The sequence below is a fragment of the Prionailurus viverrinus genome, chromosome D3, assembly GCF_022837055.1.
Source record: "Prionailurus viverrinus isolate Anna chromosome D3, UM_Priviv_1.0, whole genome shotgun sequence".
In the NCBI taxonomy this organism is placed as follows: domain Eukaryota; kingdom Metazoa; phylum Chordata; class Mammalia; order Carnivora; family Felidae; genus Prionailurus; species Prionailurus viverrinus.
In genome coordinates this window covers 95459177-95486489 of record NC_062572.1, presented here as the reverse complement: position 1 = coordinate 95486489, position 27313 = coordinate 95459177, and the positions used below count along the sequence as shown (strand labels likewise).

Genomic DNA, 27313 nt, shown 5'->3' with positions numbered 1-27313 from the left:
GTCCACCTCGGACCTCACGGGAGTGGCTCCCTTGACCTCACCTCTGCAGACCTGTGCCCGCGTGGCCGGGCCCGACACTGCCCTGCCCAGACGGCCCCCACGGCCTGGCCCGACACCAGCCTCCCCAGAGCCTTGACAGCGGCCTGAACCCCACCATCCTGCACACCTGTCAGGCTCCTCTCAAATGGAGGGACCGCAGAAGTGGGGTGAGCTCACCATCTCAGCAGTAGAAACGAACTCTCGCGACACACAGAATGTGCCAGCGGGCAAAGAGCGTGTCCTGAATCCTCAGACTTAAGACAGGGGAGCGCAGGACTGACCCAGTGAAGAGTCTCCCCTCCGTTCCCGTTTACAAGCAGCCACCACCTCCCTCACTCAGATCTCGGCAGGAAGCAGGACCAGACACCAGGGGGTGCCCAGAGCTGGCTCCTCTGCCGCCACCATGGGGTCGGGCTGGGGAGGTGGGCCGATATCAGGGCACGGGTCCAATCCGCAGACGGAACGGCCTGTCGGAGACAGCGCCGGGCAAATGTGAGAGCGTGCCTGGGGTGCGCAGAACATCTCACCGGCTAGACCCTGACCCGACCTGTTCCAGGGTTGGGGCCCAAGACGGGACAGACTGTACAAGAGGCCGATGCCACAGCGGGTGAGCCCAGCCCCAACGCAAGACAGAGCAAACCCCAACTTCGTGTCCCGCCAGCACCACTTTTGGTCCACTCTCAACGTGTGCGCGGTCTCAGGGGCTCAGACGGCCACCTGCTGCTGCACGGCTGCCCCAAGCTCATGTACCTGAAGGAGGAGTGTTCCGTGTGGACCGCCAGGGAGCTGGGGGGCCCGGGACCCACAGCACCTTTCCGGATGAGCTTGCCCGTGTTGGCATCGTAGATGCGAACTTCTGGCCCAGACTGGGCCCTGGGGTGGACGGGCGTCGGGTGGAACAAGGCGGTCGGAAGTGCACCCTGCCTGTCGGGAAAGGCTGCGGGGCCGTCCTCCCTGCAGGACCAGAACAAGGGCCGAGAAAGCACTGGAACAGACCCAAACACCCAGCAACTGCCGCTTAGCGGGGCCGCAAGCGAAAGCCTATGCCCAGCACCTGCCTGGAACCTCAGCCGGGGCCTGCGGTCCCCACCCCCGACGCCCGCTTCCGAACTTTACCCCAAAACAAGCTCAGACACAGAACAGGAGGCGTTTTCTCAGGCCATTCTCGACAGAACAGGCCTTCCCCCTGCAAATGCATAGACGGGGCCTCTCCTGCAGCACCACCAGGCCCGGCAGACTCCCCTCTGCCCCCCTCACCATCCCTCTGCCGCTGGCACGCTGCTGGCACTCGTGAAGCCTCCACGTGGCTCACGACACCGCCCCAAGGCCAGGAAGGAAATGCAGGCAAACCGAGCTTCCCTGCTAAGACCTAAGGCCGCATGGCACTGTCCGGACAAAGAGCGCGGGCAGTGACTCTGCACAGCGCGTGCTCGGCAGGGCTGGGAACGCCGGCCCGGCAGCAAGGGCCCGGCCTGGGTCGTGGGGACCCCAGGGGAGGGGGAGGCGGATAGCGGGCGTGGCACTCACCTCTGGGCCCGGCCGTAGTCGGCCCTGAGCGGGAACAGCTGCTCCTCCACTCTGTCCCAGCGCTCCAGGCAGCTCCACAGCCAGTCGGGGTTGACCACGTGCAGCTGCCCGCATTCCTGAGCCTGGCGCACCTTCTCTGTGCCTGCGGGGGGGGGACAGCCTGACACTCCAGCCTGGCCGCGGGCAAGGGGCAGCCCTGAATCACTCTGCCTGGCACAATCAACGTGTCTCAAATCCGGGATCTCATTGTCCGTGCTGCCGGCCCCTGGCCCACCCCACGAAGCAGGGGCCCGCCGTGGGGTCTCGCTAGACCCCCTCACCCCTGCCAGGAGGCGCCCATCTGTTTCCGTGGGGAGTTTCCCACTGCCCCCGTGACCTGCAGCCAGCTGCCCAAGGACTCTTCCCTGAGACCGTGCACTTGATGTGTGCAAATGCCCCCAGCTTGCTGCTGCAGGAACGCTGCCCAGATGCCCTTCCAGCTGCGTCTCATCTCCGCTTCTCTGCTGGATGCTCAGGGCCCCACTCAGCACCCCTGCACCCACTGTAGCCCAGGTAGGGCAGGCACAGCCGGGCTGAAGCATGGACAGGCCCGGTGCAGGCTGGGAGGGAGGAATGCGGTGTCCCCCGACGTGCATGCAGCTGTGTCCCTGGAATGGCTAACAGACCGCCGGGACACCTGCTGCGCCCAGGTGGGGGTTCTGGGCTCGCTGCACACACGGGGTGTGGGGGCTGCCATGAGCCGGCCCCCCTCCCAGTTAGGACCTCCCAACATTTCACACCAACATGGAGCTTCCTTCCATCTGCCCCTTTATGCGACCGTCAAACAGGATGTGATGCATGCAGGGACAGAGCTGGCCTGATGGGGAAGCCTGCCCCGTGGGTAGGCTGCCACCTGGAGGCCCCGGCCTGGAGCATCGGGGGCATCCCTGCTCAGAAAACACCATGCTGCGGTCTGTGAGAACCATGCAGAAACGGTAATTGTTTTGTTTTTTTCTTTTAGCAACCAGGTGGTTTTTCCTGACTCCGCCCATTACTGGGGGGGAGAGAGCGGGCGGGGAGGCCCGTTTTGTTGGCTGAAATTCCTGCAGCCTGAGCGTCTGAGAGGGACTTTCCTTAGAACGACTTTAATTTTCACTTTTCGGGTTTCGATCCCTTTTGACTTACTCGGTTCCCACCAGAACCCGTGTCCGGTTTTCAAACCCAGGTTCAGCCGCCCTTTCACCCGCTGAACCGAGCAGCCAGACGACCGGTAACTGGGCTCCCCTCATGCTCACCTGACCCGCGGGCGCCGCCCACTCCAGAAGGAGCCCGACTACAGGGAGCGTGTGGCGGTGACCGGGAGGCACACGCGCACAGCACACACCCACACAATGCCACACGGGCACAGAAACAAACTTCTGAAAACTCCGCACGAAACGAGCAGATGTGCTTGTTCGAAGAGCGGTCACCCGAGACCGACGCGGATGTGCTCGGCACCGGGGGCACCACGGGCAGGACTGGGGCACGGGCGCTTACCTGCCCTCGCAGCAATCAGGTGGGTGGCCCTGTCGGGGTCGTCGGGGTCAAGCACCAGCTGAGTGAGGATCTTGGCTCCAAGGGCTGTGGCGTGGTAGTGCTCCCGCGTCTTCTCGATGGGGAAGTTTGTGGGGTGCAGACCGCTAAATATTATGGCCACGTCTGCCAGCACCCTGCTCTTGAGCTCAGGGACGATCTTGCGTATGTCAGGGGGTTCCTGGCTGTCCCCGCGGAGGTAGCGGTCGTACTTGGCGTAGTAATCAGAGTGCACCCGAGCGAGGATCTCCTCCAGGTAGACCAGGTGGTCGTCCTCATCCGTGTCCTCCTCCTCCTCCTCCTCCTCCTCCACACTCTGGTCCAGGGACTCGCCCGCCGTGATGCCCGACTGCTCGCTGTTCTGCGACTCGGTCTCGGCCTCCTTCCTGTCCGCAGAGCCCCCGCCCAGCCCGCAGAGGCCGTCCCGCTCGTCCTCGTCCTGCACATCCAGATGCTCGCCCGGGGCAGACTCTCCACACGGACTGGCTCCCGCAGGCCTCTCCCCTCCCGGACCAGGAGGGCCTCCCCGCTGCGCCACTTTCCCTGCATCTCGTGAGCCCTGAGGCCTTTCCAGGCCCTTCCTCTCCCCACTTTCGCCTTCAGAGGACGACTGGGCGTCCGACTCGCTGTCACTGGAAAGGTCAAAGTCCAGGTCACCGCCTGCCGTGCCCTGAGCGGGCCGCTTTTCCAGCGATGTCCGACCGTGCGGCTGAGCACATGCTGGGGGTCCCCTGCCATCAGCCAAGGGGCCATGGGTGGCGGGCCGGGCGCCTCTGTCCTCCTCCTGCCCAGGCAGGGGCCAGCCTCCCCGTGGGGAGACACCCCCGTTGAGCTCCCTCGTGGGCTTCCCAAGGCCGTTACTTTGCTCGACCCCAGGGATTTGCCGTCCCTCCTCGGTCTCCCTGACGGACGGAGCGTGTTCCACGACGTCGGCAGCTTTAGAAGACTGAGCCACTACAGGTGCACACAAAAGGGAAGGGGACCGGTATTTAACGTTCGCTTGTCAGAGCAATGGGAGCGCGCCCTGCGTCTGCTCTCACCACGCTTCCAACCTGGGCTCGGCAGCCTGTGGCCTGGAAGGACCAGACAGCCAATATTCCAGGTTTGTGGCCATAGATGGCCACTTGGTTTTGTTTTTTTACAGCGGTTTAAACGTACAGAACACTGCTGGTTTCCACGCTGTGGGTGGACGGCCCGTGGGCGGCACCCCCAGCCCTGCTCTGGCTGTACCATCCCATCTGTGCCCCGCAGGAACGCCCTCAGGTCCCACCTTCTCCTGGCCTGCACCTCCAGCAATCACTGCCCACCTCAGAACATCTCATGAACTAAAGATCATCAGAAACACTTCCAACCAAAACTCTGGATTTTCTCCAGACAGACTCTGGCTTCAAGCTCACCAGACAAGCGAAGCCGTGTGGCACCCTGAAGGCTCTGGGCCAGGGCACAGCGCCACCCACCAAGGAGCTGGAGGTGCTACAACCCACAGCTCATGCTTTCCAAGGACCGCGATGGCCAAGTTCCCAGCGTCCTGCTTGTCTTCTCAGAAACAAGGACGGGGCATCCGGGGGGTCAGTCGATTACGCATCCAACTCCTGATTTTGGCTCCGGTCACGATCTCGCAGTCTGTGGGTTCGAGCACCATTTTGGGCTTTGTGCTAACAGCATGGAGCCTGCTTGGGATTCTCTCTATCTCTCTCTCTCTCTTTGCCCCTCCCCTGCTCACGATCTCTCTCCTCTCTCTCAAAAGTAAATAAATGAAAATATTTTAAGAAAAGAAAGAGAACCAGGATAACAAATCTCAGATGTACTAAACTAAGCAAATTCCTTAATCTTTATTCAATTACGAAAATACTTAGATTAGTGCTATTGAAAAAAAAAAAAACCCAAGTGGAAACCAAACATTGGTTTGGGTGTCGGTCTCAACCACTGAAATACAGACGACGACAGAGTGAATCTCGGACTGACGGCAGCCACGGCAGAGACGGGACACGGGACACACGCAGGGAGGTCTGGGCTAGCTACTCCTCTCCCGACCAGGTCACCCACCTCTCCTCCTCGCCTGGGACTCCCGTGACCCAGAGGGAGCATTGATGTCCCCTGTGCCCTGGAAGTAGACGTATTTCTTCACGGTTATCAGGTTGGGGGCAAACTTCCAGACATCTTCCCGGTCATCAATAATGCACACCATCGAGTCTCCACAGGGAAAGAGATTTCTGGAAGTAAAAATGCACCAGAACTAGCACACTTTACAAAAAATACTCAGAGTCACGATAATCTTTTCTAGTAGTCAGTAGATCACAGATTCATCAGAGACAGCCGGAAATCGCACTGCAGGACTTTGGTTTAGCTATTTAAACTCTCAAAGTTCCCAGGTGAAGTCAGATGACAGCAGCTACACCTTCTCCACCGTCTGTGACGTTCCTCAAGGCGGAGCCACGGTGCAGAGAGGTTAGCGTCTGGGGGCCGTGCCCCCATCCTGGGCAGCTGGCAGACACTGCACAAACGACCACGTCCCAACACATTTACAAAAGCAGGTTAACGAGCCAGTGGCCAGCGTGCTGCTGCCCCTCCACAGGGAAAGGCTTCCAGGTCAAGGCGGGAGGACATGACCTCACAGCTCAGCTGAGACAACGGTTTCCTGCAGCGCGCCTGCGTGGTCTCTTTTTGAGTCCAAACATACTATTAGAATGCGTGGGGTCAGCAGAAACGTTACCAAGGGTCCTGGTACCCTCACACAGCCTTGTTAAATTCTATTTCTGTCCACAATTCTGAGCTTCGGACAAGCTCGGAAGACTCAAAATTCAAAGCGAATTTGTTCTCGGATCTGGAAATAAACTCGGGGGGACTGCCTCCCACCATTCCGTTCTCTAGTGGCTGACGGCTACAGCCACCCAGGTACGCACATTCACGTGTCCAAAATTATTATTACTCGGAGTCTGTTTCCCGTAGGCAAAATACATGGCAGCTAAAATAACGACAGAGTTGATGCTTTCTGGCACCTGTAACTCTAGATGAGGGAGGTAAAAACTGGGAAGAGAGCCCTGCTGCCTGCACCTCCGTGAGCCACGTGCCGGTCACCTGCCGGGGAGGGAGTGGGCCACCTTTCCCCAGTGCTGCTGCTGTAGGCAGCCTCCCCCCGAGTCAGTCACGGACAGCACCGCCCATCGTCCTTTGTTTTCATCAGTGTGACGCTAACTAGCAAACACAGTATCTGTTTCTGAAAGGAGTGCTCATTCTCCTCTTGGCTCCTACGGTCTCGAATAGGTCTAGGGCGGCGGGGTGGGGGGGCCTGAATCTGAAACACGGAACACTCCGTGAGGAAGCCCAGCGGTGGCAGAAGGCCACAGGCCTCGCTGTCACTGCCCAGGTATCCTTAGGAAGCAACATACAAGGAAACAAACTACAACTGATGCCGTATCAGGATGGGAGGGCGGGGGCTATCTTTCCGGGGAGAAATGGGCCAAGTCCTGAAATGTCCAGGAGCCTTTGGATGGGGTGGGAGCGCCCGCTCTAAGAGCAGAGGGGGGACAGGCAGGGGCCCATGGCGGTGCCGGGAAGAGGTGGGAATGTGACTCCAGATCTGACGAACCAGCAGGACTCGCAGCATGCAAGCCCCTAAGGAAATACCAGCCCCTCCTCCTCTCAAGCTGTGGTGCCCGGGAGGGCTCCGATCCCCTGGCTTGTCACCTCCCTCATCCCTCAGGTCCCAGCCCTGTTCTCAGCTGCCCTCCCCAGACCCCCGACTTCTGGGGCCCCAGCCAAGCCCCACCCCAGGAGCCCACCACTGCCTGGATGCTCGGACAGTGGGGAGAGGCAGGGTTGTGGTGGAAAGACAGCAGGCTTTCTGAGTGCCATGGCGGGGGGCGGGGGACGAAGGAATGGGGGGAATAAACCCAGAATCACGGGTCTGGTGCTCTCTCCGCCACAAACTTCCCAGTGAACCCCGGAGATGAACACAACCAGGTACGTACCTAAGGTTTCCTGTTTTAGAAAATGGGTCAATACATTCATCCCTCGATAATATTCGATGAGAAAAAAGCTTCTTCTCAGGGTCTAAAAAGCCTTTGGAAAGAAAACAAAATGAAGGTCAGACACGTGAGCCGCGAATGTCCTGCTCTGCAGGTGGTGAAGCCCCTACTGTGCTGTGAGGACAGCAGGGACACAAAGCGTCACACACGGACACCCACCGCCCTCGTCTTTCCTGGTAAGACTGTGATTCACTCGCGGTTCCTTCTACTGTGTTTAAAGGCATGAGTTTGCGGAACGTTTACTGCATCTAACACTACCTGGGACTTGGCTGAGAACAGAAGACGAACACGGCTCAGCAGCACGCCCCGGGGATGCTCGCGGTGCGCGGGGGTGACAAAAACGTGAACACAGCCTGTGGCGTGTGGGGCGCCGGGACTGAAGAGTCCACTGTGCCGCCACGTGCAGCTTCCCCGCACCTTCGGCCGTTTGCGAAGCAGTGAGCCAGGCGCCGGGCGACTTCGTGCCCATCCGGCGATGTGGCCGCGTCCTCTGGAGACCCTTTCAGGGTGTATCCCCTCATCGTTGTGAAGGCAGGCACGGCAGCCCACCTCCACAACTTGCTGTCGGCCGGGACCCCAGGACCACCAGACACCCCCCATCAAAGCCAGTGCGCCCCAGGGCCCTGGTGTCTGCACCGCGTGCCCCACACCGCCGCGCACAGGGCCTTCCACACAGCACTTAAAGGGTTTAAATCTGTGCGCTTATGAACAAACAACGCTCACTCAGAGAAAAAACGTTACAAATGTACATCCTTACTAAGTAAGAAAAACGTAAGTCCCGTATGAACACTGATGTCACTCGGTGGCTAAACCTGAAGCTTCTCCTAGAATTACTGGAATCTCTACAGTAAGTGAAAAGCACCTCAAACGCTTAACAGTTTTATCCGAATAAAAAGAGACATATCCTAATTACACTAAAAACGTACACTCCGTGAAAGCGAGAACTTTCAGAACGTGAAAGGTGACAGGAAGAGGAAGGTGTAGAAACCATGGCTGGAAACTGGTGAAAAACCACGGCAGGGCCCCAGCAGTCTCCTGCCAACGAGCAAGTCCACCCACTTGGTGCCAGAACGCACCCACCCGGCCCCAGGGCCTGCCTGTGCCAGCGTCCTGCCCTCTGAAGTCTCGACCACCTCAAAGCCACGTGGGGCACCCGTCCCTCGGGCCACGGGCTTCCTCCCAGGGCCTCTTGCGTGCGCGGTGCCGTCGCCCGTGCTGGAGGCGGCCACGCGGTGCCTGTGGGTCCCCCGGACTCAGTGCTGCTCGGCCGAGGGGCTCTGCACCCGCCCGTGCGGGGACGCTGGCCCACGGGAAGGGGAACTTCCTGCCACATCTCTGGATGTGGACTCTCAGGCACAAAGCGCGTGAGGCGCAGAGGGCGCCGACGGCCTCGCTCTGCAGGGCTGAGGCCCCCGGGAACATCCTCTGGACTGCCAGGGACGCCTCCCCCAAGCCCTTCTATTTACACCGGTGTTATCTTCTCTACCCCATGCAGGTCCTCCTGATGGAGGTCCAGAGAGATGCCAAGGCTCCGCAGGGGAAGGGCAAGTCGTCCTGTGCCAGGAGGCAGCCTGAGGGGGGCACCCGAGGACCTAACCGCTCCTCCACCCAGGGTGCTGGTGCTCACTGGTACGACAGTTCCACGGAGTGGTCCCACCACGTTCACATCTCAGGAAAGTTCCTTTTTGCACGAGGAAGGAACTTCCACACACAGCCGATGTGCTCGTGGTTAACAACCTCCTACGGGGCGCTAGGTGTAGAGGAGGATTCGGAAGTCATTTCTCCGTCAACAAAGACCAAAACCAACCCGTAAAAATATTTCCATTCGGAAGTACTTTATTTGGCCACGAAGGAGCTGTGAGCACCTACAATGCAGGTGCCAACATCCACAGTCCGTCAGGGCGGACCGGGCCCCAGCTGCCCCTGGGCGGGGTGAAGGCCAAGCTCGGGGCTCCGCCCCCAGCCAGACGGGCCACTGGTGGGCACCACCAGGGACATCTACGCACACACGAGGCACACGCACGGCCAGCACACAACCACTAAGCTGCACCAAGACAACAGGTTAACACTAAGTCACCACGTCATTCATTTACAAATGAGAGACGATCGTTTTAACCTGCACTTAGAGCGGCAGTAAGCAACCCGGCTCCAGAGGTATTTCCAAACCAAAACCAAAACCAAAACACCCTGAGAAGGCTTACGTAGCAAGTTTCTACGTTTCCACACAGCTGCAGTGCCGAGCAACCTTCACACCAGCCCGCGGCGTGCGCCTGACCAGAGCGGGGGTGGCCTGCCCATTTGGGGAGGCAAGAGCTAGCTCAGGGACTGGAAAGGGGCCTGGGAGAGCTTCGTGTGTCCCCTCGTCTTTAAGGACGTCACTGAAAATGAAGAGAGACCTAACCCACTGGGGACAACGCCCACGCGACGCATGAGTTGGCACGGGTGACCGAGGACTGAGCCGCCCACCTGCGATGGTGTGAGCGTACAGCCGGCTCCCAAACGTGAAGACGTGTAGCTCGTACAGCCTGGCGATCTTCTCCAGGAACTCCCTGCAGTGCGGACGCACACGCGTGTGCAGCATCGGCTCGCCGCGGCCCAGCTGGAAGTGAAAGATACCCTGGAAGAACAGGCGTGCCCGGTGAGAAGGCATGAGGCGCCTGGACGGCACCTCCGGACTGCGCCCCCCACCCCCCCGCGGTAACCACCCAAGACACTGTCAATGACGGTCCCGGCAGCGAACCCACCCACGTCGCTGCCTGTGATGAACCGCCACGGTCACCACGTTCGGCAACCGCAGGCTTCAGCGGTGTCAGCAGATCCTCGCACCGTTTGGACCGTGGTCTTTGTCTGTTAACAGCAAAGCAAGGCTCTGTGTCCTCAAACCCTAACACTTGCCAAATAGCTTGGCCACGGCGGATCACTTAGAACAGGTCTCCGGTGATCCACGCATGATCCCCCCCGCCCCCCAAGTACTGATGGGAGTAAACCAAACAGTCCCACGGAACTTAGTCTGGCTCAGTGACTGCTTTAAGATACGGGTTTACTAACTTACAAATACAACACCAAACCTGAAATAGTATTTCAAACCGCTTTTAGCAGATAGGTAAGATTAGTAACGCCAACAAGTTACGTGTCGTTAACATACAAAGAAACTTATTTTCCTTAGCAAACTAAACGTTGATCCTTTTAATCCCTATTTATCATTAATCTTCTCAGTAAGAGAACTCTGAAACACTGAAAACTAAAAGTAAGCGACCCTGGGCTTACTTAACTTTTTACTAGCTCTAAAGTGGTCAAACCCTTCATGAACCAGCTGTTCTGTTAAAACATTTTGGAGTATGGAATTCTAGAAATCACATTCCGTGTCCTCCACAGGTGCATATAAACGTCCTTAAAAACACAAGTTCAGGTTGCCAAAGTGAAGAGTTAAACACATCTTTCTAGACGTCACAACAGGTGTGCGGGTGCACACCTGAGTGCTGGGCAGAGCCGGCCCGCAGGTAACCTGTGGGCACGGGTGGGGGTGGAGCCACGGAGGCCAGCCGGAGCTGAGGCCCGTCCACGTGGATGGGAGGAGACCTTCACCTTGTAGATCACACAAGCTGAGGAACAGGCATGTTACGACGAGTTTAAACTGCTGTGAAATGAATTAAACGTGCCGACTTCAAAGGCACAATGAAGCCCAGAGCCAGCTATGGCCACGTACACACAAGCACATACGTGCAGAAACTACCGCTTTACATAAAGTTCTCCAACTCTTTTTTTTAATGTTTATTTCTTGAGAGAGAGAGAGAGAGAGAGAGACAGAGAGAGACAGAGAAAGAGAGAGACAAGGGGAGGGGCAGAGAGAGAGGGAGAGACAGATCTGAAGCAGGTTCTGCACTGACAGCAAGCAGTCCAATGTAGGGCTTGAACTCACAAACCATGAGATCATGACCTGAGCCAAAGTCGGACGCTCAACCGACCAAGCCACCCAGGCACCCCTGAAGTCCTCCAGCTGTAAGATAATTAAGCAGAGTTGTTATGAATGAAACAGTCGCAAAGTATTTACTAACACCTTATGCTGCACACAAAAATATATGGTGACACGAGATGTTACGATAGTAAAAAAGTGCTAATACAACTAAAACACGTGCTGTTGGGGCTCCTAGGTGGCTCAGTCACTTCAGCGTCTGACTCTTGATTTCGGCTCAGGTTATGTGCTCATGGTTCGTGACTTTGAACCCCATGTTGGGCTCTGTGCTGACAGTGTGGCCTGCTTGGGATTCCCTCTCTCTCTCTCTCTCTCTCTCTCTCTCAAAATAAACTTAAAAAAAATACACGCTGTTTTATGGGAGACAGAACTGAAGTGACAAGGACGTTGCTGGAGGACAAGTTCTCCGCTCACGACTATGAGATCAGTCCTCACCGTCAGCAACGTCCGGAGGCGGAAGTGACTCTGCGGCCTACGGGACTAGCGGAGATGGTCCACGTTTGCGCCTGTGTCACTGGATTTATTCACGAGGCCAAACTAAAACAGCCTGGTGTGTTCCGAGAAAAGTTTGCAGCGAACCCCCCCAGGACACACGCCCATCCCGGGACCATGAGCAGACCTGTCCTGCTGCCCTTGGGGTCTCACATCCCCGGCTGCTGGCCTGTCAGAGGCTCTCCCACCACGTGCAGCCACAGCTAGGAACCGACACCTGCAGGCACCGACAACAGTCTGCACATCAACCCCACCAACAAAGACTTTAAATAACTGACCACGTCCACGCCGGTGAGGCTTCCTTAGTCAAGGAGGCAGAAGCTGTGCCAGCCTGCAGACAGCCATCCGTAACGGGCACGACTCAATGCCTTGGGGAGGGGCCAGAAATTTAAGTCCCCAGGCTCCATACAGAGGAAAGGAGCGAAGGGTGGGAAGAGGCTTGACGTATACTCAAACAGGGTTCCGCCCCTGACCCTTTACTTTCTCTGGAAATTTAATTTCCCAGAAGGATTTATGCAAAGCGGACCCAGCCTCTATCTGCTGTCGTGAGTGCAGACCCAGGTACCCACCTGCACCCCCGCCCCCAGTGTTCCAGGTATTTCCAGAGGTGTTGCCGGCTTGTGTCCCCCCCGGACCACTCCTCCCTTGCCGTCCACCCCACTGTCTACCGCTGGGCCTTGGGTCCTCCAGGCCCCGAACCCTCAACCTTCCTGATTCACGGGACCACGTGTGGACCAGGCACTGGAGGGTGGGAGCGTGCCTCGGCACCTCCCGGTGGGGACCAGCTAGGGGAAACGGCCCTGGGAGCATGGGCCCTGGGCTCCCGCCCCAGCCAGCCTCCTTGGCCCAAGAAGCGTCGCCGAGAGGAGCTGCTGGGGCCGCTCACTTTGTTTGACATCTGCTGGCAATGCTGTTCTGTCGTGTGGATCAGCGTCTGGTCCAAGTCGACCATGAGCACCAGCTTTCTGTTTCGATGTAGCCGCTGCTGGTCTTGCCTTCCCAGCTCCTTGGCTTGCTGAAGAGAAATAGAAAGGAAAATCAGTAAGTACATCTGGATCCAAAACAAAATTCGATTTTGTCAGGAGAAACCAAAGGAAGCCGAGAGAGGTGCTTCGAGGCTCTCTGCACGCTAACACAGCACATGGGGCCACACTGCCCAGACCCCAGCCTCCCCAGCCAGTCCACTGGGTCCAAACTCTGATGACGTTATGATTTGTGATCATAATCCTATGACTTAACGTGTAAACCAATGAAAAAAGAAATGAAAAGAAACCGGTTGTGTCCACAAAAACAGACGGGGGCACACCACAACAGACTCTTAACCACACAGAACAAACTGAGGGTGGCTGGCGGGGAGGTGGGTGAGGGAGGGGCCCGGTGGGTGACAGGCACTGAGGAGGGCGCGAGCTGGGATGAGTGCCGGGTGTGGCCCCTGAGTGACGCATCACCGGAGTCTACTCCTGAGACCGACACTACACTGTGTGTTAACCAACCAGAACTTAAATTTTTTTAAAAGCACAAATCTCATCAAATCGTGACTGAAAAAGTTTCACCCGCCACCTACATAAACGGGCAGCCGGGAGACTGGTCCCCACCCGCCACCTACATAAACGGGCAGCCGGGAGACTGGTCCCCACCAAGAGCTGAGTCTCTGCACAACCCATCAAGGGCTTCATCCTGGTGTCTCTCCCTCACCTGCCATTTGCACCCCTGGCCTATGAAAACGGGGGTCAGGACACCCCTGACCCACACTGCCCGCGTGACTTCTGAAATGCAGGGGAAGTAAGGGCGGTTTCGTGCGCTAGGTCCGCAGGTATGGGGATGCTCGGGGACTGCCCCACAGGAGGGCCGAACCGGCATGCTCTCCCGTCCCCTCCCTGTCCCCACGTCCGCTCCGCCGGCGCTGCCCGCTCAGGTCCGACGCACAGCCGCCTGCTCCCAGCCCTCAAACTGCAGCCTCCGGCAGCTTCCGGCCTTCCCCTCGGTCGGCCTCCCAGACCCACTGCTTCCGGCCACGCACCGGGGGACCATGTGAGCCACAGCACCCGGGAGAGCTCCCGGCTCCGAGGCCGTGAGGCCGGCGCATCCCCGGTAAGCAGGACCCTCTGGGAAAGCAGAAGCGGCGGGGGGGGGGGGGGGGGGGGGGGGGCGGCACGCTGCTCACACTCCGCCGGTCCCACCAGCGGCTATGACGCCTGCAGACGCGGCACTTTCTGCACCCGTCCTCTGCACGGCACAAGGCCCACACATGCTCCTTGCCGTTCTCCGGAGATGTTCTGTCCGACACGTCGCCCCCGCCAGAGGCAGGACTCACCTCGGAGCTCACCATCAGCTCTGGGACGCTGTGCACCATGGACACTGTGGCCGTGGACAGAGGCACCTGCTGCTGCCCGTTCTTACTCTGCAACCTGCACACGGGAGAAGGGCCAGACGTGAACACCCCGAATGAGTTGTACACAGAAGGCACGCAGGACCGTGGGTGACCCCACGACCCACGCCCGGAAAGCACCCGGGGCTTCCAGGGTAGGATTTTCATTCACACTTCAGGTGAGGCTCACTGCTAGCTCAGTGCGGCGCGTCCTTCTGCGGCCAGCCGCTGAGAGGCCATCCGGGGTCTGACAACAGGCCAGGTTCTCACAAAACACGAAGGTCTCTTGGAAATGAACTGTGACGGCCACACGGCAACAGAGGCCCTCACCTACGCAAACACAGGACAGTCCGCGCTGCTCTGCGCAGACAATGGCGCGACCGCACGGCACTGGTGGTGAAGGAGCCCAGGGAGTGGGGCGGGGGCCCCGGGGGCCCGGGAGGATGTGCAGTGTGCTCGGCGGGGAGGGGAAAGCAAACCGAGCACGCCTGTGAGCATCCGACGCGCTCCAAGCTTTCGGGACTTATGGAAATAAAGCCAGAAAGGGCACCTCCCCGGGAGACTGCCTCGGGTCACCGGGCACAGCAGGGTGCCTGAGGCCGCCCACCCGTGGCGCAGCCAACGCGGAGAGGCGCCGCCTTCCTCCCGCAAGCTGCCAGGACTTACTGGGTCAGGTCTTGGCCACACTCGGCACACAAGCCTTTCATGACAACCGGGTGGCTACAGCCTTCCAACCGCACCAGGACGGCCCTAGAAACAGAGGCGAAGACGGTCCCACGTCAGGAAGGGGAGACGCACAATCCCCGGTTGACCACATGCCCCGAGGGGGTACAGCCCCCGGGGTTCAGAACCCATCTTCCCAGCGACCCGACCTGACCCGGCGCGCCTCACCCCGCGGCGGGGCTCTGCTTCCGGGGCGGGAAAGGAGGGCTTCTCGCCCACGGGGCCCCACGGGGCAACCCAGAACCCACGCACGACAGACAAAAAACTAGGCACGTCCTGTCGGGAGAACGGACTTGGGACGACGTGAAAGCCTCGGGTATGTGAAATACTGACACTCTCAGGCTTCTGAGAAACCATTTAAAACACGGAAACCTATGCTAACGTGGCAAGGAGCAACTTGCTAGAACACCAACAAATAACCAACGGTGTCGTCTCCCAAATACCGTTCTCGGTCTACAGAGCGGCTCCGATTCGGTGCAAGTTTTCTGACGGAACTCCTGTAGTATTCCTAGTTTTCACCCCACGCGACGATTTCCACACAAACCCAAAGGCTGCATGGTCAGAGCTCTGGAGGCCCCGTAACTCGGGGCCGCGGGAGTCTCCTGCCCCTTACCTAGACCCGGGGGCACCCAGGCGGCGGTCAGGCCAGCATCTGGGACGCGGGGCCTTCCTGGGTGCTTCCTCACAAAGCAAGGCCGCACGGATGGCCACCCAGACGGCCCCAGAGCTTCCGGACCCAACGGCCTCCACGGGCGCACGGCTGCCAGGGACGGCACCCCCCTTCCACACAGGGCCTCCTTCTTCCCCTCCTGCCCGCCTCTGCCGCTCACGACCGGGTACGCGGCGCCCCGACGCCCCTGTGTGTCCGCAGCCCCGCAGCCGGCTCGACCGCAAACCAAGCGCGGGGCAGGGCCACGCTCTGCCGCCTGCCTCTTCCCTCTCCGTGGGTGCGCGCTCCCGCCTTCAGCACCATCGCCACCTCTACCTAGAACCCGCCGTCTCGCCAGTCCTCCGCCAACCGGCCCAGAGATGTCTTCGGGCTCTATATTCCTGCCGGCAGGCCCCAGGAACCCCCCCCCCCCCCCCCGCCGCCGCCCCGCTCGCTGCCCACCTTCTCTGGGTGCCCTGTGCTGTCTCTTCAGCCTTCTACCACCAGGCCCTGTGCTGCTGGCGTCTGGAGCGGGCGCTCGGGTCTGGCCTTCCCCACCTGCCCGGCCCCGCAGCACCTCGTCCCGCCAAACCCGGTCCCCACTCACGTCCCTGCAGAAGAACACTTCCTTCATCGTCCAGACCCCACCCCACCCCCACCAAGCGGCTGCCACGGTCCGGGCCTCTCGTACCCCAGCCCTCACGGCGGGCACCCCCGAATCGGCCCTCCCTCAGACAGCCGGCTCGGCTCCTGCCACACGAGGAACACTCCTTCCCACGGAGCTGCCCGCCGGGTGGCCCACCTTATGGACGACCCGCTGTTCAGACTCCGTCCTGCCGGGGCCCCCTCCTTGCCTGTCCTGCCCTCCCAAGTGCAGGTGGGGAAGTAAGAGGCCCAGAAAGGCGACGCGTCTGGGAGGACATGGGCAGAGGCGGCAAGGGGACGGCCGTGCACCTTCCCAAAAGTCAAAGGTGTGGGTCAACTGTTGGCTAATAGGGTTTTCCGGGGGGTCTGTCGGGCCTTCTGGACCCTGGCAAAAAGCTGCTGGTTGCCCCCTGGAATGCTAGGGGTAGGTTTTTAAAATGCTGATATCGCCTGTGTTTTAATTACAGGTTCTGGGGACCTACAGTCGCGTAAGAAGGCGCAGGCCACCCAGGCACCAGGAGCAGAAGGACTCCAGTCTCGGGTGCGGTGCGACCTGCTGGCCAGGCCTCCTTTGTGGACACGGCAGACACGCACGACGTGAAAAAGCCAGTCTGCACTTACCCACTTCACCCGTTTCTCTACGCAAACTCATGGCTTGGGGAGTATTTTTTTCAGGAATCCCCAAAAACGGGAAAGGAAGATTCCACCAACCTCTCCTAAAACATTAACCCGAAGACACATTTGGTGTCCAGCTCGAGCAATAAACAGGTCGAAACACTTTGTGAGGTATGTGTTTCCAGTTGGTAGTCAGCCTTTGCATTTTCTTAACAGTGGTTTTTGAAGATCAGGTTTTAAATTTTAACCCAGTCCAATTTATCAGATATTTTGCGTCCTTAAGAAATCCTGGTCTTGCCCAGGTCGCTAACATTCAAGGGGAGTCCTGAATGGGCAGCTAATTCTAGAGGATTGATTCTCCTCCAGTAGAAGGAAGCTTCTAGGACAGCCCCTCTTCCAGGACAAGGTGACAGGAGGGTCACAACAAACCAAGAGGAAGCAGGTGTGGGATGGAGAGGGGAGCCAAGGCGAAGCCACACAGGCGAGGCACAGCTGGCTTCAGATCGCCCAAGCTAAGAGCACATGGAAAGTGGCAGACTCCAGACCAACCGTTCAAGGGTCCAGAGCCCTGAACGCAGCAGGGAGGACCCACAGGTGGCGCCGCGAAGGTGCCGGGAGCGGGGCGGGCAAACGAGCTCTGAGTGCACCAGTGCGGGCAGGAGATGCCAGGAGAAGTGAGAACCGAGGGAGCCAGGAGCGCCGTGGACACTCGCAGATGTTCTTGGAGTGAGCCTGCCAGGGACCAGGCACGAAAGGACAAGTCTGCCTGGAAAACCGAGCGAGGGAGGCACAGGCACCACCAGCTGCCCACACAGGTGGACGTGTGCCTGGACGTGGACAGGACCACGGAATACAGGTCTCGTGGGCTGCTTATCCCAGGCTAGGGCTTAACCGCTGCCAATAAAACAGATGGCAGGCCTTTGGGGAACCCCAACAACTAAGGGACAGGCGGAAAAAAGAATGCAATCGAAAAGCAAAATCATCATCGCTTCTCGGCCTTTTGGCTAAGGTCAAGCGTAGCACAAAACAAAATCAGTGCTCGCAAAGGCTGAGGAGCCGGGTCCACAGCAGACACCAGGGAGGGAACGTTCCGGGAAAGGAGTATCAGTGTCAAACGCCCCGAAGAGACACCGGACAGCATCAGGACACACACCAGGATGAAGATGTCCACATCGTGACTGTGGGTGGTGCTTTCCAAGGCACACACGTTTGTCAGAACTCGCCAAACCATGCAGTTAAAATGCATATGTGGTACCGGCAGACCACCAACTAACGAGGACACGGCCACCAAACTTGGTGATTTAGGGCTGCTGGTGGCCTTTCCAGAGGACCCTGTGGCAGAGCACCGCAGCGAGGCAGAGAGGAGCACGTGGCTGGTCCCTGGGCACCTGCACTGCGGCCCGGCCCTGTGCCCCCAGCACCATCCGGTCACCGGGGGGCTTTGCACGTCACCTGCGCAGAGCAACCCAGGCTAAGGGAGGCGTGCCATCCAGTGTGACAGCCAGCGTCACGGCAGCCGGCCTTCCTGTCACCCCGCAGGTCCCTAGGACCTCGCCACGCCACTCCATGGCCACTCAGGTCCCACGTGCTCCACCAGTGGTGTGCCCCCCGAGTGCTGCCGGAGGCCCCCCGACACGGGGGCTCCCTCGGCTTAGACCAGCCTGCCACTCGCCACCTCTGCCTCTTCTTTCTATCTGAACCCATATCCAGAGCCACACCTCCTCCCGGAAGTCCTCTCAGCTCCCACCGCACCGCGTGAAGCGCATATGCGCTCCGCCACGCCATCCCGTGAAGGCCCAGAAGACACAGAGTCCTTGCTCGGTCAACTTGTTTCCAAGTCCCAGGCAAAGCCTAGCTGTCAGCAGGCAACCGGGAGGCAGGTGGGGACGAAGGGGCACAGGGGTGGGGGCACACACTCTACCCACTCCACACGCCCTTGGCAACGTGGCCTGAACGTGTACCTTTCTCTACAAAGTCTTCTCTCTACAGATGACGTTAAAAGTCATGTAACTTTCTGTGCTGCAGGGAGCTTTGCCCGTCTTATTCCACGGAGCAGATCAGGGCTCAGTCACCTGCTGTGTTTGCTCCCCACGGGAAACTGGGCCTGGAGACGCCTCCAGCTGTCACAACCTGGGGGCAGCTACTGGCATCAACAGGGAGGGGCCTACTGGGCACAGGATACGCCCTTGCAAACCCCAGGGCAGATGATAAGCACACGGGGTGTCAGCTTAGAAGCCCCTCCTGGTGGACTATCCAAGGCCACGTGCCTCAGCAGCATCCATCCACCCCCAAGAAGGCGGCAGTCGGTGACAGCCAGGAAGCAGGTGCAGGGGGCCCTGCTCTCAAAGGCACTTGGGATGACTCGAATGACCCCAAACACCTGAAAAGAATACTTAACGTCGAACAACGACTGGCACACGAAACGGACACCACACAAAGCTTCTATGAGGACCCCCTCTGTGGCGACACTACACGTTGTCATCACGTGACACGTGTAAGAGCTACGTGAATGACTCACAAATCAACCTAACCCCCCCACAAGATGCCTTCGTTCCAAAACTCGACACCTCTCTCTGATGTAAAAGAGTCACCCATAGCGTTCAAAGCTCAAAGCTCCCTATAGTGAATACGAACAGAGAATTTTCCTATTTACTAAATATAGACACGAGGTCTCCACCTAAATTCACCCTGGCAATGTCTGTCACGTTACACCTGACACAGACGTGGGATCAGCACAGGCGGGTGAGTCCACACAGCAGGGGGAGGAGGTATACCATCATCTGAGGCAAAACAAAACATCCCTCAATCTTCTCAGACTACCCAAGTCAGAAAACACTAACGTGCCGCATCTAGCAAAGAGGCCCCCGAGCCAAGCAACGTGACAGTAGAAACCCACCACTTGTAAATCCATACAGGGTGCCGAGGCCACACCTGCCAGGCGAAGGGGGGGAGGTGATTAAAAACACAACACGGTCTCCACACACAAGGGAGGAGCCACGTGTCTTCGCAAAGACGTTTCCGGCAAACGTTGACCAGGGATAAGGTAAAAAGATGCCGTGTGTGCCCCTCAAGACCAGCTTCTGGAGTTTGCTGCAGCCCAGGAAGGAGAGCAGGAGAGCTGCACACCGGACTGGACCACACGGGACACACACACACTGCACACACAGCACATGTGCCCGAGTGCAGCACATGACGACTTGTGACTGTCACAAAGGACGGAGACGTGTGGCCAAGGCAACGAGCTGTCTGTCCCCCACCCCCCCTTTCCCATTCGGCCACACCAACACTCACATGTGGCCCAGGGGACAGCAGCTCGGAAACATCTCGTCTAAATTAAAAGGAGGGTAAAGAGACCCTATCTTCTGTCTGAATTAAAAAGTCATTCAGAACTGTCTTGCGGGGTCAGAGCGGAGCTCAACGTTATCGGTGGACGACTTCTGCATCTTTACAAGGGCTGAAAGGATTCTCAAAAAAAGTAACGGATGGCCAAGAGAGAGGGAAAGAGTATTTTTAAGAGGTAACAGCAATGCCCTTTTTCCGTACACGATTTCATCTGCAGATACTGATGCGAGAGGGATGAAAGGCAGGCAGTGACCCTACTGTTTCTACCCTCAACCCAACAAAGAGCCAACGCCACCACACCCTGCGGGGAGGGGCATGCTGTGACCTCTGGAGAAAACACTTCACCCGGGAGACCAGCCCCAGAATGTCAAGTCAGTCACCAGTAAATGCTAACTTTCCTGGTCTGTCCTTGAAAAAAATCCATAGGAAAATCACGACGCGATTCCTAAAGAAGTAATTTTTCCCGAAATACACAAATACCGAATTCTTCCTGAAATTTTTGCACGCATCAGCTTTTGTGTCTGGTCTGATGGGAAGGTCCGAGGGCACAGGAAGGGCACAGTGTGAGGAAGCCGGGCACCCTGACTCTCTGCTGGCGGAGCCAGCGCTATCGCAGGCTGGGTCTCACCTTCCGTCTTCCTGCGACAGGCCAGGGCGGCTCACAGCCCTCCGCCAAGCTCTAAACACAGAGCTCAGCACACAAGCGCGATGGGCAAAACGTCACTTGTGCGCCCGGATCTCGGTTCCCAAATGTCAGTCTCCATTAAAAGGAAGCACAATTTCTTGGAGAATGGGGTGATTCCAAAGCTGGGGAGCGGGAGCCTAAATACCATTTGTGTCAGAAAACACGGCCACGTGCCAACCCAAGGGTCTCACCAGAGGAGTCAGCGTGAGGGGCTCCCGCTGGCCAAACCTGGGACAATCGGAGCACTGAGAAAAAATGATAGTAATGGACTACAACTCATTGAATAAAACAAGAATCCCAGAGTCTACACTATTAAATGAAGGGTTCTTACAGTAGAAAGCCAACCAGAAATGGAGAAGGAACGACGAAAGGCTTGAGAACATCACCACTGGACAATCCTGGTAAAAACCAGGAAATTCAGACAAGAGTCCTCAAGATGCCAAAAATGATGGGCGGCCATTTGATGAGAGAACTTAAGATATTTACTGAGTAATAAAGTATCTCTCACAAGATGCTGAACGATTACGACAGGAAAATTAGTAACATTTCACCGGAACAAACCAGAATGGGACAGACCGAGGCTACCTGTCGCCCGACAGGCCTGCTCGGGACACGCACAGGTACCCAGGCAAGCCCTGCCCAAATGCACACGGCGATCGGAACGGAGTCAGTCTGCAAAACCACCAGCTGACGAGAAGAAAACGGAGGACCAGACAGGAGAACCGCTCGAGGCCAGAGATCCAGGAGCTCAGACGGCTGAGCCTGACACAGGACCTGTGTTCTTTTGCTTCCAAGGACATTACTGGCCCATCAGGGGAATCCAAAGAGCAGAAAACAGCCCGGCATGGATGTTATTTCTGATTCTGGCCGCTGCACCGTGGTTAGGTAAGAAAATGTTATTCTGAGGAGACATCTGCAACGTCCTCAACTTGAGGAAGCTACCGCGTGTGAGGAAGAAGGGTGAGCAGCTGTGGCAGCGTCCTGACCTGTGGGAGAGCCGCGTGACACCCGGAGGAGAATTCCTGGCACTATTCTCGCACCTTTTCTCTAGGTCTGGAATTACGTCCAAAGAGAAGCAAAAGAGTACCCTTGCTTTGATGGTGAATACCGTAGGAGCGGGGAGGTGCCGGCGACGAGGCGGAGCGGCGGTGGTGGCCACAGCGTCACCCCGCCGTCGTTCAGGCTGGGCGCACGTTGAAGTCAGAGTGGGGACACAGCTACTTCACAGAACCTCGGCCACCTGTGGCCTGGTGACGGAGCGTGTGGTTGGAAGAGACAGAACCCACAGCATCCGAAAAAACTAAAATAGGAAGACTATCCATTCTCAGTGCCCGCGGCAACCTAGAGTCAGCTACTCGGGTTCCGCGAGGAATTCTTTCTAGAATTCTCTCAAAACTGTATGAGCTTCCAGTGGGTCGACTACGATTTATCAGACAAAACTCCATTCCTCTAACGTGTCTCAAAAGCAAGTGCTCCCCTGTACCGCTGGGCTCAACAGGCTGGGAAGGACTCACAGAATTTCAGCGCCGTCTCCAGTCCGCGCCTCAGAGGGCCACCAAGGTCTTCAAAGCAGCATGCCAGCAATCGTAACTGCTTCCGGTCTTACAAAGCAACAGCCCCCTCCCCACCCCCACCCCCGCCTCCCCATGTTGGTCCTGCCCCACCACCAGACTTGTTCCCTGAGTATTTCACACATCTTCCTCTGCAGACTTCAACACCTCCCAGTGAATGACAATGAACATAAAAGGAGACAGGTCGAAAAGAAGGACATTAGGTAAAGTAACGATTAATAGACTGAATTTCTGACAGCGGCTCGTCCTAATGTTTTCAAATCAAAATAATTGTGATCCACGTGAAAGTTACAAAGACAGATGTGTACTCTCATTCTGTCTCCCTCCCCACACTGGCACCCCCTGGATGAAACGTGGCCTAAGGAGAGAGCGGCAGGGAGGAGGATGTAAACGTGAAGCCTCGACAAGGCAGCGTGCTGGGCGTGCCAAAGCCCCTTGGGACCCCAGCACCCTCCCTATCTGAGAAGAAAGGATTCGGTTCCTACCTCTACCTGACGGCAAGCACAAAAACGTTCCTCCTACTACCGGCCAAAACGATAATCCACTGATGAATTCAGGCACACCCAGAAGCACTATTTCCAAGTTCCTAGAACTGACTGTTCGCTGCCTGAGAATAACCACGGACGTGGATGGGACGAACCCTGCTGACGCCAGCGAGGATGAAAACAAGGACAACGTCGAGCAGGTGAGCCTGGCTGTGCCGGTGCCTCACCTGTGCCCACTCACCCCTGCGCGCCAGGAGCAACACCGTCATCGGGTCCGCAAAGAGCCTTACGATGAACCACGGCAGTAAGACACCCTAAACCTCAAATGCCAAAAACACACAAGAAAAACTCCCTACTGAGAACTTGTCATCAGGTACGTTTCTTTGCTGACTGGTGAGATTAACGTGCTGGGTTACTCTGATTTGCTAGTCTGGCTGATGGGATCAAAGCATTACACACGGAGCTTCTCACTGACTAGTCCCCGGCCCGCCTGGGCCCTAATGGCCTTTTGTGTACAATGGGAGGAACAGAAAGACCAGGGCCTGACCTGTCTGGGCCTCAGTGGCCCTCTTTGTATAATCAGAGGAAGACCAGGACACGAAGAGCCCTTCACCTCAGGAACTTTCTACACAGCCTTCTACACCAGCACTGGGCTTCACCTCCACAACTATGGGCTCATGAGTTTATACGCCCAAGCGGCGATCAGGTGAACTCTGACTTCAAAGTAATGAGGACAGCAAACCACAGTGTGCCATATGCACACAGCCCAGTGAGCTCCTCCCTTCCAAAGGAGGCCGGCCAGACGGCTCCGGGGAGGGTGCAGCCCCGAGGCAGCTCCCATCCCATCCCATCCTGTCCATGCTCACTGGGCAGGCGAGGGCACCTTACCCATAGGCCAAGGACCAGAGTGCCGTCTCCAAACAACGAGTGGGGAGAAGTGCACACAGGAGGAGGCTCCTGGGGTCGGGATGGAGGCCAGTCCTAGCCCATCCTATGGAAGGGGAGCAGATTCTCAACAGATGCACAGGCAGTGCAAGCCACAAGGAGAGGGGCAGAGACCAGAGCACATAGCACAACTAGAGGGCCAGACTGTGCCCAAGGGGACCAGCGCCTGAGATGTCCTGTGGCCCTCGCAGAAGGAAGCTGTGAGCCAACCACTACAGCAGGAAGCAGGAATGGTCACCTGCCCCGGTTTCTGTTCCAGACAATAAAAACAACCACATGAGTCATGTGTATGTACACACCATACCCACACACCAGCCCAATCTCAGAGCACAACACTGGTAAAGTCACACGAGGCCTGGGTGGACAGGTTCGCCCCCTAAAAAGAGAAAGGTCCCTTTATGTGATTAAAACGGAGACAACCAACAGCTAGAGCCTATCCGAGGAAAGCGTACTAGCATATGTACTATTTCGTTACCCTAAACTAATTGGGCTGCGGCTGCACCCCCCTGAGCTATGATGCAGAACTGCACCCGGCTTTACAACCGCGTTTCTCAAGGTTTACGAGAAGCTAAAGATGTGCACCCCACCCCCAGCAGTTTACACTGCGATGACCAGCGTGGAGCGTGCCTGATCGTCCGGTGCTCACTGGGCAGTTAACTTACAGACGCGGAGTCCTCCGGGGGGGAGGGGGGGGGCACCTATCACAGAACAGAATACGCCTACTTCCTAAAACTGCAATTTTGGCAGCTGAAAACGTTTTAAGTCATGCTTCGGAACGGTTAAATCCCCACAAGTAGTGACTATCGTCCAGCTTTAGAAAGACACGCAGATGCACAACTGCGGTGTGACCCACCCACTAAAGTTCTCCCCGAGCTGTCCCTCTAGCTTCGGCACCGGGGACCCCTTCCTGCCCAGTGCCCGGCCCAGGATCCCTCCAGATCCCGCTCCTCCGACCCCACTCACCCGGGGGCCACCACCTGGCCCGGCTGCGCGCACAGCTCCCGCACCACGCCGGCGCGCTCGGACCTCAGCCTTCGCTCGGCTCGCACACAGCCCCCGGAGCCAGCGCGGGCAGCGGCGGGACCGGCGGGCGGCGCGGAAGCGGCGGCCTCACACACGGCCAGCACGGAGCCGATACGCACGGCCGCGCCCGCCGCCACCTTCCACTCGAGCAGGCGCAGCGGCCCGGGGCCCGGGCAGCGCACCTCGGCCACGGCCACCGGCGGGCCGCCCTCGGCGGGAAGGGGGCCCGCTGAAGGCGCCTCCATCGCGGCCGGGCGGGGTCGCTGTGGAAAGGGAGGCCGGGCGGGGCGCTCAGGGCCCGGTCCCCATCGCGGACGGGCGGGCGGGCCGGCGACCCCGGCCCAGGCAGTGAAGGCGACGGCGCTGCAATTCGCGCTCCGGCACCGGCTTCCACCCGCCGCCCGGCCCGCGCCAACTTCCGGGACAGCGTCTGACGTCGCGTGACGCTACGTGCGTGCGCCGCGGGGCCCGTGTGTAAACACACGCCTACGCGCAGCCCGGAGAAGCGGCTGCGCCGGCCGCGGATGCCGGCCGCGTCCGGGGCCGAAACATGTTGTTGGCCCGGCCCGGCGGGAACAGCGTGGCCTCGCCCCATGTGCCCCGGCGGCGTGGGCCTGCGGGTCCCGGCGTGCAGCGCGCGCCGCTGCCCAGAAACCCCGGCATGCACTGCGAATCTCCACCCCTCCCGGCGCGCGCGGGGTCCCGGCATGCCGCGCGCCTCCCCCCCCCCCCAACCCGGGTCCCAGAACTCCCTTGGTGCGCGGAGGCCCAGGGTCGTTAAACTATGAGTCCCAGCATGCAGCGCGGGCTGCTCCCCGCAGCCCAGTCACGTGCCGAGGACCCTTTTGGAGACTGCGAGTCCCGGCATGCAACGCGGATATCCGGGCGCTGCGGGCCCGGCATGCCGTTCGCCACCCGGGGTCAGAGGGCGGTGGGCGTCCCGCCCAGGTCGTTGCCGAACTGCGGGGTTGAGGGCGCGGGTTGGGTGCCACCTGGCCGGTGTCCGCGCGTGGGCGGACCCCGCCAGCTGGGCCCCCTCGCGCGTGGGGCGGCAGAGGACGGAGGAGCCAGGCAGCCGCGGCGGAGGGGAGGGAGAGCGAGAGGGAGAGCGCGCGGCCGCGGGACCCAGCCGGTACCTGGGCACCACTCGCTCCGAGTAGCGGCATCCCTTCCCCAGGGCACTCTGTGTGCTAGGGCGTAGCACAGTGCTCAGGACACGTAAAAGGCTGCAATCAGACCACGCTCGTTCTCCAACCCCAACGGACGTCGTCAGGAGCGCGCTGTAAAGGCGCGGACAGGAGTTGTGTCTTTGCCAAGTCAGCTTTGCTCAGTCGTAAAGCAGTGGTAGCCATTGTAAAGCAGGTTCAGGATTCCAAGCTCAGTGACGTTGCGTTACACGTTGAACTTGGCTTCCTGCAAGTCACGTAAAGTGACAAAAGAGAACAAGGGATAAGAAGTTTATGCGCCAACTGCAAAGCCGGTTGAGATGAAGCCTGGGTCTGGTTCGAAATGCGTCAGCGGTTCACGCACGCCGCTCACTCTTCGAGCGGAGCAAGCATCCCCTCCGTTCGGAGAGCCATGGGGCCGAGAGCCACGGAGCATCCCGGGGCAGCGCTCAAGCCCTCAGACGTCGGTTTTATTTGGGCGCGGGGGGTGGGGGGAGCGCCAGCGTCTGGAGAATCTGGAGGTTGGTTGCGGAACTCCTACTTTTCACAGGAATTTAATCAGCCTTAGGTCTTTCCAGACCTCCTCCGGTTCTTGTGATTCTCGGCGCCTGGTTCTTCCAGGTTCCATGGCCTTGTGGGGTCTCGGGCCTTAGTTCTGCCAGTCCGTGCTGGTTTGGGTGAGCTCTGCTCTCGGCTGCTTTCCTGATTGTATCACAACTTGGCATGAGTGATGCCATCTTGCGCTCTAGAGAACTAAGTTAGAAATCAGCAACAGAAGGAAACCGGGGAAAGTCACAGCTGTGTGGACGTTAAGCAGCGGTCCTCCGTAACTAACGGGGCAAGGAGAGAATCCTGAGAAATAAGATGCTTGTGAATGAAAATAAAAACCGATACTAAAGCTTGTGTGCTGCCTGATAATGCAGCGCTTAGAGGGAGATTTATGACAAAAACCCCATATTAAAAAAAAGATATCTGGAATCTAGCCTTTGGCCATAAGAAATGAGAAAAGCAAACTAAGAAAGCAGAAACAAAAATATTGATTAGGGCAGGAATAAATAGAAAACAGAAAAGCAGTGGGGAAAAACTTACAAAACCAAAAGTTGGTTTTTTGAAAAGATTAACACACGACAAAACTTTAGCTGCATTGACCAGGTTAAAAAAAAAAAAAAGAGGAAAACTCTAATTACCGAAATCAGGAAAGTGAAAAGAGTGCCACTGACTCCGCGAAATTAAAATGATAATAAGGGAAAAATATAAAAACTGCGTGCCAACAGACTAGATAATTTAAGTGAAACGGATAAAGTTCTGGAAAAACCAAAATACAGAACTTGAAGAAGAAATAGAAAATATGAGTAGACCTGTAACATATATAGAACTATTGCCACTTTTTCTGAGTGTTATAAAAGGCCTCATAGACTCCAGAACTTTCAAAGAGGGTGTTCTGTGTCAGTACTTCCTCACTCCTTGGTCCCCACCTCTGATCCTG

General features: G+C 58.0%; 1 protein-coding gene across 5 annotated transcripts in view; it reads right to left on the bottom strand.

Moving 5' to 3' along the window:
• Nucleotides 1-25256, bottom strand: part of CTDP1 (CTD phosphatase subunit 1) — a 56802-nt gene extending 31546 nt beyond the window's left edge. Inside the window, exons 1-10 of one of the 5 annotated variants that reach the window (XM_047827315.1) lie at nt 24602-25256; nt 14645-14728; nt 13925-14018; nt 12497-12625; nt 9612-9762; nt 7089-7179; nt 5164-5330; nt 3082-4071; nt 1567-1708; nt 790-1024 (exon numbers count right to left, since the gene is read on the bottom strand). In XM_047827315.1, the coding sequence (XP_047683271.1) occupies nt 790-1024; nt 1567-1708; nt 3082-4071; nt 5164-5330; nt 7089-7179; nt 9612-9762; nt 12497-12625; nt 13925-14018; nt 14645-14728; nt 24602-24906 (2388 nt within the window). In that variant the 5' untranslated portion in view covers nt 24907-25256. The remainder of the gene's footprint in view (nt 1-789; nt 1025-1566; nt 1709-3081; nt 4072-5163; nt 5331-7088; nt 7180-9611; nt 9763-12496; nt 12626-13924; nt 14019-14644; nt 14729-24601) is intronic. The other 4 variants (XM_047827314.1, XM_047827317.1, XM_047827313.1 and 1 more) reach the window with 4 other exon arrangements.
• Between the last annotated feature and the right edge of the window lie 2057 nt (nt 25257-27313).